The sequence below is a fragment of the Dendrobates tinctorius genome, unplaced genomic scaffold (genome assembly GCF_039654945.1).
Source record: "Dendrobates tinctorius isolate UK_male_01 unplaced genomic scaffold, ASM3965494v1 ptg000184l, whole genome shotgun sequence".
Lineage (NCBI taxonomy): Eukaryota > Metazoa > Chordata > Amphibia > Anura > Dendrobatidae > Dendrobates > Dendrobates tinctorius.
In genome coordinates, this window is record NW_027361851.1 from 17292148 (window position 1) to 17311104 (window position 18957).

The 18957-nt window shown below is 45.6% G+C and overlaps 1 protein-coding gene across 6 annotated transcripts in view; it reads right to left on the minus strand.

Annotated features, from left to right (window-relative positions):
* LIG1 (DNA ligase 1) overlaps window positions 1-18957 on the minus strand; it is a 314922-nt gene that overhangs the window by 120556 nt on the left and 175409 nt on the right. For all 6 annotated transcript variants that reach the window (XM_073552127.1, XM_073552126.1, XM_073552125.1 and 3 more), the window contains 2 exons: window positions 3855-3931; window positions 3678-3769 (listed from right to left, as the gene is read on the minus strand). In XM_073552127.1, coding sequence (XP_073408228.1) covers window positions 3678-3769; window positions 3855-3931 — 169 coding nt within the window. The remainder of the gene's footprint in view (window positions 1-3677; window positions 3770-3854; window positions 3932-18957) is intronic.

The window sequence follows — 18957 nt, forward strand, 5'->3', positions numbered from 1 at the left end:
ATACATCACCAAACCAGCCCCGCAGCGCCTTTCCTGTATATACTTCACCACACCAGCCCCACAGCACCTGTCCTGTATATACATCACTACACCAGCCCGAGAGCACCTGTCCTGTATATACATCACCACACCAGCCCCGCAGCACCTGTATATACATCACCACACCAGCCCGAGAGCACCTGTCGTGTATATGCATCACACCAGCCCCGCAGCACCTGTCATGTATATACATCACCACACCAGGCCCGCAGCACCTGCCCTGTATATACATCACCACACCAGCCCCGCAGCACCTGTATATACATCTCCACACCAGCCCCGCAGCACCTGTATATACATCACCACACCAGCCCGAGAGCACCTGTGTGTATATACATCACCACACCAGCCCGAGAGGACCTGTCCTGTATATACATCACCACACCAGCCCATCAGCACCTGTATATACATCACCACACCAGGCTGAGAGCACCTGTCGTGTATATGCATCACCACACCAGCCCCGCAGCACCTGTCATGTATATACATCACCACACCAGCCCCGCAGCACCTGCCCTGTATATACATCACCACACCAGCCCGAGAGCACCTGTCCTGTATATACATCACCACACCAGTCCCGCAGCACCTGTATATACATCACCACACCAGCCCCGCAGCACCTGTATATACATCACCACACCAGCCCCGCAGCACCTGTATATACATCTCCACACCAGCCCCGCAGCACCTGTATATACATCACCACACCAGCCCGAGAGGACCTGTCCTGTATATACAACACCACACCAGCCCATCAGCACCTGTATATACATCACCACACCAGGCTGAGAGCACCTGTCGTGTATATGCATCACCACACCAGCCCCGCAGCACCTGTCATGTATATACATCACCACACCAGCCCCGCAGCACCTGCCCTGTATATACATCACACCAACCCCGCAGCACCTGTCCTGTATATACATCACACCAGCCCCGCAGCACCTGTCATGTATATACATCACCACTCCAGCCCCGCAGCACCTGCCCTGTATATACATCACACCAACCCCGCAGCACCTGTCCTGTATATACATCACCACACCAGCCCCGCATCACCTGTATATACACTTCACCACACCAGCCCAGCAGCACCTGTATATACATCACCACACCAGCCCAGCAGCACCTGTATATACATCACCACACCAGCCCGAGAGCACCTGTCCTGTATATACATCACCACACCAGCCCCGCAGCACCTGTATATACATCACCACACCAGCCCAGAAGCACCTGTATATACATCACCACACCAGGCTGAGAGCACCTGTCGTGTATATGCATCACCACACCAGCCCCGCAGCACCTGCCCTGTATACACATCACACCAGCCCCGCATATACATCACACCAGCCCCGCAGCACCTGTCCTGTATATACATCACCACACCAGCCCCGCAGCACCTGTATATACACATCACCACACCAGCCCCACAGCACCTGTATATACATCACCACACCAGCCCAGCAGCACCTGTATATACATCACCACACCAGCCCGAGAGCACCTGTCCTGTATATACATCACCACACCAGCCCCGCAGCACCTGTATATACATCACCACACCAGCCCAGCAGCACCTGTATATACATCACCACACCAGCCCGAGAGTACCTGTCCTGTATATACATCACCACACCAGCCCGAGAGCACCTGTCCTGTATATACATCACCACTCCAGCCCAACAGCACCTGTATATTTATCACCACACCAGCCCAGCGGCACCTGTCTTGTATATCACCACACCAGCCCCGCAGCACCTGTCCTGTATATACATCACCACACCAGCCCCACAGCACCTGGCCTGTATATACATCACCACACCAGCCCGAGAGCACCTGTTCTGTATATACATCACCAAACCAGCCCCGCAGCGCCTGTCCTGTATATACTTCACCACACCAGCCCCACAGCACCTGTCCTGTATATACATCACTACACCAGCCCGAGAGCACCTGTCCTGTATATACATCACCACACCAGCCCCGCAGCACCTGTATATACATCACCACACCAGCCCGAGAGCACCTGTCGTGTATATGCATCACACCAGCCCCGCAGCACCTGTCATGTATATACATCACCACACCAGGCCCGCAGCACCTGCCCTGTATATACATCACCACACCAGCCCCGCAGCACCTGTAAATACATCACCACACCAGCCCAGCAACACCTGCCCTGTATATACATCACCACTGGTGGCATCCCCCTATCCCCCCCATCAGTAGGAGGTGGCATCCCCCCCATCATCTCTGCCTGTCCCATGATGAAAAGTGCTTACCTGCACATTGCCGATGAGGAGAGTCCTGTTCTCCAACGCTGGTTGGTACTGGCCAGGGCCAGTGGCTGAGTGAGGCTCATGCCGGCAACCTCTCCTGTGCGTGCGGCGGCCTTTTCAAACTGCGGTATAGGCCCTCCCTGATGTGCGCACTTTCCTTCACAGACTGTGACGAGGCCGTGGCCCCGGTCGGCACGTGCACAGAGAGAGGGTGCGAGCGCCAGGGCCTGTCCATAAGATTTAAAGGGTCGGCAGCCCATTTTTAGCTCAGAGCTGCCGGCCCAGCGGGCATCTGCCCGGTGTGCCAGATTATCAATCCGGGCCTGGCATTTGGTCTGGATATCGCAATCAATATCTTACGTGAAACCAAACAGGGGAAACAAAACAATTAAAATATTCACACATATCCTGCATTGAGGAGCCACTCCCAATTTTTGGCTTAATAATAATATTTCATCAGGATTAGTATCAGCCATTGGTTTGCTAATCTTCCTCTTCATCATTTTCCTTCTATTCTTCCGATCATGAAGTCCTCCTCCAGTGATTGCTCTCTTCGTATACGTAATGTGTCCAAAGTAGGCAAATCGTAGCTGGGGGATCCTTGCTTTCAAGTGACATATCTGGCTTGATTTGTTCCTTAATTGTATTGTTCTTGTCATGCCTGGTATTGGTAACATCCTTCTCAAGCAACACAGGCTGATTCTTCTTCTTCTGTCTTGTTTCATTATCGTCCAGGTTCCCATCCATGTTACTACAGAAAAGACCAGACTATGTATGAGCAGTGTTTTCACCGCCACTGAAATTTTCCTTGATTTGAAAACCTTGTCCAGCGACTTCATTGTTGATTTGCCAATAGCTACTCTATTGACTTCAGTTGTCGTCTCTGCATCTTGAGTGATCATTGAACAGAGTAGGTTGCAGTTCTTTACAACTTCCAGTTTGTCGCTGTCCGTCTCAAATGTTTCCCGGTCATACCTTCCTTGCATTGAGTAGGCGTTTCATGCTCGAGCTTTTACTATCGTATGAATTAAGCCTGAGAACACAGATAGGGAAAACACTTGGTCCTGCAATCTGTTTGTGACCGTATTAAGCATGCCCATTGGCACAGTTACTTTAAAATGGCTGAAACTTATCAGTCGCTGGGATGGATCCACCTCTACCTTGGCAATTAATAGTAATTTCTTCTTGTCACTTTAGTTTTGATCAAAAACACTTAAAATGGTTGGTCAGAGCTGAACTGTAGTGATCATCTATGGGCCCCAATCACTAGAAGACATGACCACTTGCGCTTCCATCTTTCAGAAATGCAGTAACATTTATGGATTGGAATATATTCACGCCAATACTCACATTGTCCAGGAGGTGTTAGAGAAACTGCTTGGGCAATAGCTGAAAGAACAGACAGCTCTGCCAGTCCAATTCGGAGTTTTCCTCCTAAAGCTCTAGACAGAAAAAAAAAGTAAAAAATATAAAACAGGACACAAGGAATCAAGCAAAGTATAAGAGGATCTGTTAGAAAACTCATACCTAGCTATGTAACGTGCTTCAGATTGTCTGCACGCCACAAACAATCCTTTAATGATATCAATCTTCTTGTTCATAGCCTGCAATAAAACAGAATCAGAATGTAAAGGAGAGCAAGGGAAGTTCTCCAGAGAATGGCCACCTAAGTCCGTTTTCCTGTGTCCTTATGTGGTCTGGTTTTTTAAAGACCGCAAATACGGACACATGCACATCTATTGTATTTTTGTACATGTCAATTTATTTTTTTTTTTTTTTTACACGGACAGTGTTCCCAGGAGCAGGGTGCTGAAGAGACCTCTGATCAATACCAACTGATCTCCCTGAGCTCAGCGTGACCAGGTGACAACAAAGGGAGTTGCATTCAGCACTCGCCGTGTACATCGTGTGTAAAATAAAGAATTAAATAAAAAAATGGCCTGGGCTCCCGTGTAATTAATCAGCAGAGGGAAAGACTACGGCTGGGGGCTGATGTTACTAATATGGGAAAGGGGAACATATCCCAAAAGGTTCCAAGCAAATTAATAACAGCTCACAGCTGTTTGCTTAGCCTTTACTGGTTTAGTTTACGGTGGACCCCAGAAAAAAAGCCAGCTGTCTCCATACTCAGTTCACTGTGAGCTGGCTTTTGAACTGCATTAAACTTCAAGATGGCACCGATAGCACAGTGAGAAAATTCTCAAGGTGCTAGAGGTGATCTCACTAAGTGCACAATGAGCGACCCGTGGGAACTGCAGCTTCAGTGACCTGCAATAACCTCAATGACATCACCGCAGGTCATTGACTCTGCGCTCAGCGTCTCCTGGATATCAGGCTTATCGGTCGCATCATACAAAGGCATCCAGATGAAGCAGAGATAGATGGATAATGGAGTGGGACAAATGGATCATTGAACAGGTGAGGAATATGGGTTTTTTGTGTTTAATTTACACTGTAATAAATGGGAAAAAGAGGGGTGAGGAGTATTTATTTCAATTAAAGGATTTTTTTTCTTGCTGTGTGTTTATTTCAAAACTTGCTATGGTGTTAGCAATGGGGGTGCCTTATAGACACCCGGACAGCAAACGGATACAACAGTGTTCCCCAACTTTTCTGACCTAGAGGGCCACATCCAGCTCCACTCAACAGTAGTGGCAACCAAAGCTTTGGTTAATGATAACCAAAGCCTTTCCACAGAAATCACCCTGAAGCAATATACCTAGATCCAGTGGTCCCTACAATACTCCCATTCAGTATTCTCCCATCCAGCACTCCCAACACACTGTGACATCCATGTTCAAGCAACTCCTCTGACAAGTAGTATCATCCTGTCTCCAGAGTACCATACTTAAAATATGTCTAAACCCCTAAGACCAGTGTATGTGCACCAGATCTGCTCTTCTGTGCAGGGCTACTCACAAAATTCACCATTGTGAGATGTGCTCTACATACCTGTTTGCTAGACCTGGAGTTAATGCACCAAGCTGGCAGACAGCTGCAAGCTACAATTCATGGGACCGTGAGACACTTGTGGCTCCCAAGCTACAGGTTGGGAACCCCTGGGATACACAAATGTCACACATGTTACTTATGGATGCCATAAGGACCACAGATCTCACCAGTACTGTTTTTTCCCAGCACAGGAATCACCAAGACATGTGAAGAGGGCCTAAGGCTGCTTTCACACACATTTATACGGACAGTGTATACAAACGAATCCTGTCAATCGACTAAAGCAGGGCCGGCTTCTTTCAGCACTGCTCTAGATGAATGAGAGGTCTCTCACATTTAAGTAAATAGGTAGAGACGTGTCAGTCACCTGCAGCAGCGCTGAAAGCAGCTGTCAGAGCACTAATGCAGTCTCTCCCTATATTCCCAGGGCCAGATCCTCAAATTGTGTTTTCTCTTAAACGTCTGAGTTTTTAAGAGAAAAACATATTCACTGCAGTTGTGCGGTGAGGCTCTCTTTCCATGGTTATTTGATCTAGGTTGTGGTGGCTTACCATTTAACCCTCAGCTGCCCAAAATGTGGGTACCAGACCGAGGGGGGGTTCTAGTGTTTCCATAATTTGATTTTGACTTTCCGCACTGACAGTGAAAAAAAAATATCCCAGCATTCAATAGTCTCAATTGTTTTGGGCACAAGACCACACTAGTTGAAGAGGCACAAAGCTTGTGTACCCGTCCACTATGCAGACAGGTAGGTATGTTGGAGATGTTCAAGGACACAGATGAATCTTTAATGTGCGAGCGCGATTCACCCAATGTTGGACAGGATTATCTGCACATAAACGACGGTGTAGGCATAAGCCCGGGTGCCATTTCAGAAAAGCCCAACTGTAAAGCTTGCTACATTATGAAGGCAACTTGTATATATCAGTAGAGTGGTACTGATGAACCAGCATTAGTACAGCTCATCAGACCAGCTGGGGTGTTATTGAAGTGAATGGTTGATGAGCTGCAGTATCCAAGAACACTACACCAGTGTGTATAGAGCAGTGCTGTTCTGGAACTATCGTTTTAACCCTTAAGAGACTGAGCCAATTTTGACCTTAGTGACCAAGCCAAAGTTTTACAATTCTGACGAGTGTAACTTTAAGAGGTTACAACTCTGGAAAGCTTAAACGTATCCCATTGATTCTGAGAAAGCTTTTTTCTCAACATATTGTACTTTATGATAGTGGTAAAATTTCTTCTATATGACTTGTATTTATTTGTGGGAAAAAAAACGGAAATTTGGCAAAAATATTTTAAATTTCACAATTTTTAAACTTTTCATTTTTATGCCCTTGAATCAGAGAGTCATATTGCACAAAATAGTTCATAAATAACATTTCTCACATGTCTACTTTACATCAGCACAATTTTTGAAACTTTTTTTGGTTCGGAAATTACAAGGGTTAAAAGTTGACCAGCGATTTCTCATTTTTCCAACAAAATTTACAAAATCTTATTTCTTTTTAGGGACCACCTCACATTTAAAGTCACCTTGAAGGACTAGCTGACAGAAAACATACCCAAACGTGACACCAATCTAAAACTTGCACCCCTCAAGGTACTCAAAAACCACATTCAAGAAGTTTATTAACCCTTCAGAATTAATACAATGTGGAAGGAAAAAATAGGGATTTTTGTGTACTCACCGTAAAATCCTTTTCTCCAAGCCAATCATTAGGGGACACAGGACCATGGGTATAATATGCTGCTGCCACTAAAAGGACACTAAGTGAAAAACAGAAAGATTAACTACTCCTCTGCAGAATACATCCGCCCATTGCTTGAGATTGAATCAGTTCAGTAACAAAGCAGTAGGCGTTTTAAACAAATAACAATAAACCATGTCAAAACTAAGAATGAAACAATAAGCCAATAGGCTATCAGGGTGGGTGTTGTGTCCCCCAATGACTGGCTCGGAGAAAAGGATTTTACGGTGAGTACACAAAAATCTCTATTTCTCCTATGCCTCATTGGGGGAAACAGGACCATGGGACGTCCTAAAGCAGTCCCTGGGTAGGGAGCAACTCAACTGCTAATACCCCATGTACCACTGGCTGACTGATGTGGCACTGCCTACTGCAGAATGCACTTGCCAAGAGCTGCATCTGCCAAGGCCTGAGAATGTATGTGGTAGTGTTTTCTAGAAGTATGCAAAAGCTGGATCAAGTCGCAGCTTTGCAGACCTATTCTGCTGACGCTGGTGCCGAATGGCTGAAGAGGCGCCCACTGCCCGAGTAGAATGCGCCTTAATCCCTGCTGGGACAGGTGTGCCCCTGACACGGTAGGGGTCCGGAATAGCCGAGCGAATACACTTGGCTAGTGCGGTCATAGAAGCGGCTAGACCCTTCCTATGCCCCTCTGGAAACACGAACAGGGTATCTGACTTGCTCAAGGGAGCCGTCCGCAAGATGTACCGTCTAAGAGCCCTAACCACATCCAGAGTGTGAAGAGCTTTCTCAAGATCATGGGCTGGTGCCGCACAGAATGAAGGCAAAAACGATCTCATTGAGATGAAAGGAAGAAACAACCTTGGGTAGAAAAGAAGGGAATGTCCTCAAGACTGCCTTGTCTTGATGAAAAATCAGGAACGGAGGTTGGCTGGATAGGGCCGCCAACTCCGAGATTCGTCTGATTGACGTAACCAAGGGAAAGAAAACACCTTCTAAGAAAGGTTAGGGATACGTCCTGCAGTGGTTCGAAAGGGGCTTCCTGTAGAACTCAGAGGACCAAGTTAAGATCCCATAATTTCCATGGCATTTTATAGGGAGGTGCCACGTGGAAAACTACCTGTAATCTGTTGGCAATCTTGCGTTGGAATAAAACTGACAAGGCTGAAACTTGTCCTTTGAGCGAACTAAGAGCAAGACCCAACTCTAATCCAGATTACAGGAATTCCATGAGAAGAAGGTTCTCCAGGTGCGATGATAAATGCGCATGGACACGGGTTGCCTAGCACTAATCATGGTGGAGATCACTTCATGTGAGAATCCACCTAGGACTAAAATCCAGGATTCAATGGCCACGCCATCAAAGACAGGGTTCCGGATTTCTGATGGTAACCCGGCGAAAGTAAATCCATGAGATCTTGTAGATGCCAGGGAATGTCAGTGACAAGTTGAACTGGTTCCGTGTACCATGCCCGGCGTGGCCAGTCCATCGCGACTAGGAACACTGGTACCCTCCTCTGCTCCAATTTTTTTGATGACCTTTGGGTGTAAAGGAAGAGAGGGAAATATGGACGGGAGTCCAAACTGATGCCACAGCAGAACCAGAGCGTCTGCTCCGATGGCGTATGGATCTTGTGATCAGGCAGTGAACTGGGGAACCTTGTTGTTTAGCCTTGAGGCCAGGAGATCCACATCTGGAGTCCATCAGTGATGACAAATCTGCTGAAAGACTTCCAGATGAAGAGACCACTCTCCCAAGGCGAGGCCCTGGCGACTAAGAAAAGTCTGCCGCCCACTTCACAATGCCCGGGATGTGAATCGCCGAGATGGCCGAATGGATGCTCTCGGCTCAACGGGGATGTGACTCACTTCGTGCATGTCGTCTTGCTGTGGGTACCCCCCTGTCTGTTGATATAAGCTACAGCTGTGGTGTTATTGGATTGGATCCTGATGGGGTGACATGAGAGGAGAAGGTGAAAACTCAGTAGGGCCAGCCTGATCGCCCGTATCTTTAAGATGTTGATGGGGAGATGCGACATTCGAATGGACCAGCGCCACTCTGCCGTGTGGTGGCAAAAAAACAGTACCCCAGCCAAGAAGACTGGAGTCGATGGTCACCCCTAACCAACGTACTGGGAGAAAGGTCTTTTGGTTCAAAGAGGACTTCAGCGTCCACCACCTGAGGGTCTGCCTGACCCGCAGAAACAGACGGAACCGACGGTCGAGAACGGGTTCCTGTCCTATGCTAACAGTAGCGCATGTTGCAAAGGGCAGAGATGTAACTGTGCGAATGGGACCGCTGTAATCGCCGCTACCATTTTCCCAAGAATCCCCATGCTGAAAAGTATGGAGTGAGGAACCAGGCAGGAAAGAATCCGTGCTCCCTGTTGTAAGGCCAAGGCCCCTTCTTGAGGGAGAATGAAAAATCTGCAGGAAGTGTCCAGGACCATTCCCAAGAAGGAAATCTGCTGAGCCGGTACTGGAGAAGACCTTACAAAGCCCAGGCGAGAAAGTGTATCCACCGTGATACTTACGGACTCCTCGCAGGCTGAAAGGGACGGGCCTTTGATCAGTAGGTCGTCCAGATACAGAAGTACCATCACTCCCTGAGCGTGAAGAATGGCCATGACAGCTGCCACGGTGAAGACTTGGGGAGCAGTGGCGAGGCCGAAGGGCAAAGCAACAAACTGGAAAATGTTCCCCGCGAACTGCGAAGCGTAGGAACACAGTTGATGGGGAGGAAAGATTGGGATGTGAAGATAAGCATCCCTGATGTCGATGGACGCCAGGAACTCCCCTTTTTCCATGGAGCCGACAACTGAACGGAGAGATTCCATTCTGAACCGCCGTGCCTTGACAAACGTGTTTAACAGCTTTAGCTCCACTATGGGCAGCATCGTTCCATCCTTCTTCGGAACCACAAATAGGTTCGAGTAAACACCATTGAACCTCTTGTCCTGAGGGACCGGAATAAAGACTCCATCCCTTAGCAGTGCATGTAGGGCCTGAAGAAAAGCTGTTGTCCTTGTTAGGGAGGGGACGACAGGTAAAAAGTGTCGGGGGAGGGGAAGAAAAAAAACTTTAGATTGTATCCGGAGACACCAGCTCTCTGACCCACTCGTCGTGGACAACCGAGAGCCAGGCATGACGGAACAAAGGTAAACGTTCGCCTACTTTGTCGTTGCCCGCGGGATGCCGCAACGAGCCATTGTGTAGAGGATCTAAGGGATCTGGCTCCCTTAATCCCAGATGTCCTTGGCCTGTATTTTCAGGTGCGGTTAGGTCTGTATGAGAGCTGGGAACCTCTGTCTCCACGCGGGGACCGTCCTGAACCAGAAGAGAAGGTTGTAGAAGACCAAGTGGAATTGTTGATTCCGAAACGGCTGGGCGGGCCTTTGTTGAGGAAGGAATTTACTCTTCCCTCCGGTAGCGTCAGATATGAGTTGGTCCAGTTTCTCTCCAAATAAGTGATCAGTCTGGTAAGGCAGAGAGGTTAACTATCTCTTGGAAGCGTAATCTGCTCACCAAATCTCGGAGCCATAGTGCCTTTCTGATGGAGACTGCAACTGCCTGTGCAGCGCAATTGACAGCGTCTAAAGAAGCGTTAAATACGAAGTCCCCTGTCTGAGCAATCAGACTAGCGAGGTTGGCTGCCTCCGGGGGAAGAAGCGCCGCTCTGGAAGCCTTGAAGACTGAGCGAGGAAAGTAGTCAATTTGACGGTCAGTGGGGTTTTTGACTGAGGAACCGTCAGATAAGAATAGGAGCATTTTGGATGCAAGCCGCGATATAAGAGGATTCACTGAAGGGGACTGTAGCCAATACTTGGTTAGATCTTGATAAAAAGGGTATTTAGACTCAATAGGCTTTTGACCTATGAACCGTTTATCTGGCCGGTCCCTATGTCTCTGGACAACGTCCGTAAACTCAAGATGATTGGCTAGTACTTTGTGCACACATTTAGTCTTCTTAAAGGACACTACGTGTTCCGGAGCAGAAATATTTTTCCTCGTTCACCCTGAGAGTCCTGTTGACAGACTCTATAAGAGAATCAAGCGTCTCTTGAAAATTCAGGGGATCCTGTGGAACTCACAGACACCGAAGCGCGAGCATGATCAAGGGACGGGTCATGGGTACTTTTTCTAGAAAAACCTGAGCGTCCCATGACAGAGCATGACCCCTGCTGATTGACGGTTCCCGACTGCCGCCAGAGCCCTCCGCGGTCAGCCAAGAGACGTCCTAACTTAAAAAAGGTGCCCCGGAAAGTGTCTACTGCTTTTGGCCATGGAATCTACAGACCGTGACAGGGACGCAGCCCACTCAGGGGGACTAGACTCAGCGGGATCAGTGGCGGTGGCAGGTGGCCTTTGGGCAGATTCTGTTTCACAATCCATGTAAAATGGAGTATTGTGAGCCCAGGGCAAGGCTGTAGTAAAAACACAGTTTTTGTTAGCCTTTTTGCTTGAGATATAGAGGCTATAGGCAGAATATGTGCCGCAGATTGCAGAGAAAAGTTTATAGCACTTGCAGAGAAGGGGTTAATGCCACCTGCTGAGGCGCAGTACAGCTTACCCAGGTCCTGTTCTTGGGTCTCCAAGGGAGAAAGGTGCTCTTTGCGATCCTTGCCCAAAACTTGCTAGCTCCTTCCAGCGCCACTGTCAGTGCTGCCAATTAGTGCCCCCCTCAGCCGTCAGGAAGCAGGTTGAGTGAAAAATCTCATGGCCCCCGAGAACAGGAGAGCGCTTCTCGTTCAAGACAGGCACACTCGCGGTGGAATGGAGCTAAGTAACTGCGGCCTAGACCGGCTAGAAGCTGGGGGCTAAATTTCTGACGGCCGCCGGCGATGCTCACTGGCTGAAGAGAGGCCGCGGCCGGACAACAGAGCAAGCGCCGCTGGGCACTGGCTCATCTCTCCCTCTCCTCCCCAGGGACCAGGACCCACTGTCTCTTGTGCGCGGACATGTCGACGCGGTGACATGCAGTCTGGTATCAGCACTCCCCCTCATACTCACAGAAGCGGTGTAGCAGGACTGGAGCTGCGCTGTCATTAAAGGTATAGTTTTTAATCGATCCTCCTTTAGACAGGGGGATGGAGAGGTTGCCGCTTGTATCCTCATGATCCGTGATGTAGTGGGGCTGCATCGCCATTACATGGGGGCCTTGTTCGGCTATATACCTGACTCTGGGGGAGGAAACATGAAGGTGACACTCCATTTGCATCTTGCTGATGTGGGAAATTGGGACCGTGTAGGAACCGTCGCGCCAAAAGTGAGCCCAGGCATGACCCCTTCGTCGCAGGAGAGGGTACGGGGAGGTATACTCCACGTTCTCGCATGTTGATGGTTCGGGGTAGATCGGACGCTAGAAAGGATCCGTCGCCCCCTTCACTCCGTTAATTAAAAAATAACAATTTACAGAAAAAATTAAAAATGAAAATAAAAACGTTGGGGTCTGACGCCAGACCCAAGAGTCTCCTACAGACACTAAGCAAGAACTGGTTCAATCTCAGCCAGTGGGCGGGTGTATACTGCAGAGAAGGAGTGAATCTTTCTGTTTTTCACTTAGTGTCCTCCTAGTGGCAGCAGCATAACACCCATGGTACTGTGTCCCCCAATGAGGCGTAGGAGAACTGAACATTTAATTTTTTTCACAAAATTTTACTTTAGATCCAAAATTTATTTTATTTTCACAAGAGTAACAGGAGAAAAGGGACCCCAAAATGTGTTGTGCAATTTCTCCTGAATACGTGGATACCCCATATGTGGGAAAAAAAACACTCTTTGGGCGCATGGCACGGAAGGAGCACCATTTGACTGTTTGAATGTAAAATTTGCAGGACTAGCGGACGCCATGTCGTGTTGGGAGAGACTCTGAGGTGCTTAAACAGTGAAATCTGCCCCCAAGAAATCCCATTTTGGAAACTAGACCCCCCAAGGAGCTTGTCTAGATGTGTGGTGAGCACTTTGAACCTCCAGGTGATTCACAGAAGTTTATAACGTTGAACTGTGAAAATAAGGAAATCACATTTTTCCACACAAATGGTTTTTTTTGCCTCAAATTTTGCATTTTCACAAGGGTAACAGGAGAAATTGCACCACACAATTTGTTTTGCAATTTCTCCAGAATGCGCCGATACCCAATATAAGGACGAAAACTACTGTTTGGGCACACGGCAGGGCTTGTATGGAAAGGACTTTTTAAAATGCAAAATTTGCTGAATTAGTGTACGCCATGTTGCGTGTGCTGAGCCCCTGATGAGCCTAAACAGTGTAAACCCCCCCACAAGTGATCCCATTTTGGAAACTAGACCCCCAAGCAACTTATCTAGATGTGTGGTGAGCACTTTCAACCCCCAAGTGTTTCACAGAAGTTTATAATAGAGAGATGTGAAAATAAATAAAAAAAACTTTTTCCTACTAAACTGTTTTTAGCTCCAAATTTTTTTTCACAGAGGTAACAGGAGAAAATGGACCCCAAAATTTGTTGTGCCATTTATCCTGAGTAAACAAACACCCCATATGTGAGGAAAAACTACTGTTTGAGCACAAAACAGGGTCCAGAAAAGGAGTGATGTTTTGAAGAGCAGACTTTGACAAATTGGTCTTATGGTGTTACTTCATGTTTAACCCCTTTCGGACATTTGTCGTAATAATAATCCCTGTGCCCAGGGTCTATTTGACCAAAGACGAATTATTATATAATCGCAGGCACCTCTCCCTGCACTTTAACCCCCTAAAGGCTGTGATGGAACACGATCGTTGCATTCCGGGAGTCGGCAGAGGGATGACAGCCTCTTTGCCCTTGGATTGGAGACCCCGCGGGTTGGCGCGGCGTCATGATTGTTGCCATGGTGACCCAATGTGGTCATGACAACATCCGGGTCACGAGAGCTAGTAAAAATGTTAGATCATGTGCAGTGCATGATCAGCAACTTTGTCAGTGCAGAGCTGACTGTACAACACAGGGATGCTGCTGCATGCCCATGCTATACAAACAATCAGCCTCCATAGTTGGACAAATAAATATTTAAAAAAAAAAAAAAATTGTAAAAATATTAAAACAAAAATCTAAAATAATAGTAAGAAAAATCAAGATATATTATCCATAAATATTTGTATTAAAAAAAATAAACAATAAATGTACACATTTGGTTTCACAGCGTCCACAACGACCCGACCTATAAAACTGTCCCACTAGTTAACCACTTCAGTGAACACCGTGAAAAAAAAATAAACAAGGCAAAAAACAACGCTTTATCATCATACCGCCGAACAAAAAGTGGGATAACACGAAATCAAAAATATGGATATAAACATGGTACCACTGAAAATGAAATCTTGTCCCGAAAAAAAACGAGCCACCATACAGCGTCATCAGCGAAAAAATAAAAAAGTTCTACCTCTCAGAATAAAGTGAGGCACAAATAATTATTTTTTATATAAAATAGTTTTTATTGTCTAAAAGCGCCAAAACATAAATTATATGAATGTGACATCGCTGTAATCGTACTGACCCAAAGACTAAAACTGCCATCAATTTTACCACTCGCAGAATGGTATACCCCCCCCCCCCACACACACACACAAAAAAACTATTTTTCTGCAATAAAAAGCATCTTTTAGCGTGACAGCAGCCAAACATAAAATCCCGATATACAGTGGTATCGCTGTAATTGCACCGACCTGAAGAGTAAAGCTGATTTTAGAATGTTGTCACTTTTCTGTAAAGTGACTTCAAATAAGATTTGGTCCCTAAAAAAAAATGGTTTTGTAAATTTAGCTGGAAAAAGAAAAATCGCTGGTCAACTTTTAACCTTTATAACTTCCTAACAAAAAAAAATGTTGGTTCCAAAATTGAGCTGATGTAAAGTAAATCTTTTGTGTGCCATATCTCTGTGATTTAAGGGCAGGAAAATTCAAAGTTTGAAGATTCCCAAATTTTCCAAATTTCGCCAAATTTCCATTTTTTTCACAAATGCAAGTCATACCGAAGAAATTTTACCACTACCATGAAGTATATGTCTTGAAATAACAACCTGAGTCAGTGGGATCCTTTGAAGCGTTCCAGAGTTATTACCTCATAAGGTGCCTCTGGTCAGAATTGTAAAAATTGGCCTGGTCATTAACATGCAAATCACCTTCAGGGGTAAAGGGGTTAAAGTGCTGGGGTCCTGGGCTCAAATTCCACCAAGGACAACATATGCAAGGAGTTTGTATGCTCTCCCTGTGTTTGTGTGGGTTTCCTCCAGGTTCTCCGGTTTCCTATCACACTCCAAAGACAAACTGATAGAGAATTTAGATTGCGAGTCCCATCAGGGACAGTGCCGATAATGTGTGTAAAGCGCTGTGGAATTAATGGCGCTATATAAATGAGTAAACTAAATAAATACCGTATATACTCGAATTTAAGCCGAGATTTTCAGCCCATTTTTTTTACAGGAAGAGTTCATGTTTTAATTGGTATAATTTTTGATTATAACATTTTGATAGCTTTCTATTCCGATTTTTGGAAGGCAGATGAACAAAAAACAGCAATTTTTTTTTTTTTTTTAATGTCGTTCCGCATGTGGTAAAATTGATAAGGCAGCTTTATTCTTCGGGTCAGTAGAATTACAGCAATACCACATTTATATAATTTTTTATGTTTTGGCGCTTTTACACAAAAACTATTTTATAGAAAAAAAATTTTTGCATCGCTTTATTGAGAGCTATAAGTATGGCATTTTTCAGCTGATGGAGCTTTATCGTTGCTTGTTGTTTTGCGGGACAAAATGACATTTCCAGAGATACAATTTTTATTTATATTCGTCTTTTGATCACATTTTATTCCACTTTTTTTCGGCGGTATGATAAAGCATTGTTTTTCATGGTGTTGGAGTTAACTAGTGGGACACAGTTTTTAGGTCAGTTCGTTCTGGAGGTGGCGGTACCAAATATGTGTACTATTTTTTGCTTGTGTTTATATATATATATATACACACACACACACATATATACATGCATACACACACATATATATATATATACACATACATACACATGTTGTAAGGTAGCGCTTGTCATTAAAGTAGGAAATATTCACTAGGCAGCCAAATAACCAGGTCCGGCACGGGTTTCTCATATAACTCCAACAGTCCATATGGTTTATTAAGCATCATAAACCATGACCAGCAACAGAAAGTTCATATCAACAGCATAGCTTCCATGACAGAGCTCCACTCTGTTAAGCCTGTAGTGACACAGGTTATGCAATGTCCAATACGCAGGCTCTCTAGCCTCACAGTTATCTCACCCCGTGGCCGGGTTACCTCATGGTTGCTTCACCACACTGCAGACGTCCATTCCCTCCCCTGGGAACATCTCAGGCACTTGCAGCCATTAAACACAGCGTTCACACGTGCTGTTAGGAAGACAGACATCTTCCAGCGAGATCTTCCAAACGGACCAACCGGGTCCAAGCATTCACTCATGTGACCTACCCTGGCCACCTTACATGGTCTGTAGCCATGCCCACCGGATCACATGGCTAGGACCTCATCACAGGTCCTTCACACACATCCACTTTACTATGGCGTTCTAGACACCGCCCCTAGGTGGGTTTGTAGGTAGCTGGTCCTGCCCGTCTCACCAGCTACCTGGAAAGCTCTCCCTGACACAGTGTAACGAAAGCTCAGCAGTACTTCTGCTGATCAACACACATATTCAAGCTTCCATCTCAAGGCCACCTACCTTGGGATACACAACGATCATTCAGCATCCTGCCACTCATCCTCTCTCCTGGGACACTCACACAGCGCCCCCTAGTGGACACAGTGGTCACTACACCACAACATACACATATATACATATATGTATATATTCACATACATTCATACATACACACATTATATATATTTATATATATATATATATATATATATATATATATACACACACACACATACTGCAGGAGCATTGCGATGCTTTTTATAAGCTGTCAGCGATTGACAAGGTCAACGAGTGGTAATAAATGGTTGCACATCCTAATGGAAGTGTGTTTTAAGTGGGGTACCACAAGGCTGGCCCGTGTTAACATTTTTATAAAAGATATAGATAAGGGAACCAAAGGTAAATTAATCAAATTTGCAGACGATGCAAAGCTTGGAGGGATAGCTAACACTGGAGAAGATAAATTATTCAGAAGGAGCTAAATATGCTTGAACAATGGGCAGCGACTGATAGAATAGTATTTAACAGGGAGAAATGGAAGATTATATATCTGTGCAAGAAAAATGAAAATTACATCTATAGAATGGGAGGAATAGAACTAAGCAACAGCACATGTGAAAAAGACTTGAGTATACTAATAGATCACAGACTGCAAATGAATCAACAGTGTGATACAGCAGCAAAAAAGGCAAACACAGTTCTAGGATGTATTAAGAGAATCTGAGTCTACATCACATGAAGTAATTATCCCCCTCTACTCATCCTTAGTCAGACCTCATCTGGGATACTATGTCCAGCTCTGTGCATCACATTTAAAAAATGAGGTGAGCGCCGCTGATCGCGGCCGGGTGTCAGCTGATTATTCAAGCTGACACCCGGCACAATGTGTCAGGGGCGGTCACGGACCGCCCCCGACACGTTAACCCCTTGTACACCACGATCAAACGCGATCGCGGTGTACCGGGGGTTAAAGGGAAGCATCGGCAGGGAGGGGGCTCCCTCAGTGCTTCCGTGAGCCCCCCACGGCAGCGCAATGTGCAGCGCTGCTGCGGGGGTCTCTTTCCCTACAGGCCCCCGGATCCAAGATGGCGACGGGGGCCTTCGGGGGCCTGTAGGGAACTGACTTCCTCACTGCCTGCAAAGCACAGGCATGAGGAAGTCTGCAGAACTGCCTGTGACAGATTGCTGATCTGTCACAGTGATCTGTGATGTGACAGATCAGCGATCTGTCACAGGACAGTGATGTCCCACCCGGGACAAGGTAATAAAGTTAAAAAAAAGTGTTAAAAATAATTAAAAAAAAAAAAAAAAAAAAAAATCGCTAAATAAATTAGTAAAAAAAAAAAAATATTTCCCAATAAATCAATTTTTTCAAAATATAAAAAAAACAATAAAAGTACACATATTTGGTATTGCCGCGTCCGTAGCGACCCACCCTATAAAACTGTCCCATTAGTTAACCCCTTTAGCGAACCCCTTAAAAAATAAAAAACGAAGCAAAAAATAATGATTTATTATCATACCACCGAACAAAAAGTGCAATAACGCGCGATCAAAAAGACGCATATAAATATCCATGGTAACGCTGAAAACGTCATCTTGTCCCGCAAAAAACGAGCCGCCATACAGCGTCATCTGCAAAAAAATTAAAAAGTTATAGCTCGCAGAATAAAGCGATACAAAAATAATTATTTTTTATATAAAATTGTTTTCATTGCAAAAAACCGACAAAACATAAAAAAAGACCTAAATGAGGTATTGCTGTAACCGTACCGACCCGAAGAATAAAACCGCTTTATCAATTTTACCGCACGCGGAACGGTGTAAACGCACCCCCCCAAAACAAATTCATGAAACGATGGTTTTTGTTCATTCTGCGTCCCAAAAATCGGAATAAAAAGCGATCAAAAAATGTCACGTGCCCGAAAATGGTACCAATAAAAACGTCAACTCGTCCCGCAAAAAATAAGACCTCACATGACTCGGTGGGTCAAAATACGGAAAAATTATAGCTCACAATATGTGGTGATGCAAAAACTATTTTTACAATAAGAAGCGTCTTTTAGCGTGTGACAGCCGCCAAACATAAAAACTGCCATAAATAGTAAATCAAACCCCCCGTTATCACCCCCTTAGTTAGGGAAAATTAATAAAACTAAAAGAAAATGTATTTATTTCCATTTTCCCATTAGGGCTAGGGTTAGGGCTAGGGTTAGGGCTGTGTTGGGGTTAGGGCTGGAGTTATAATTGGGGGGTTTCCA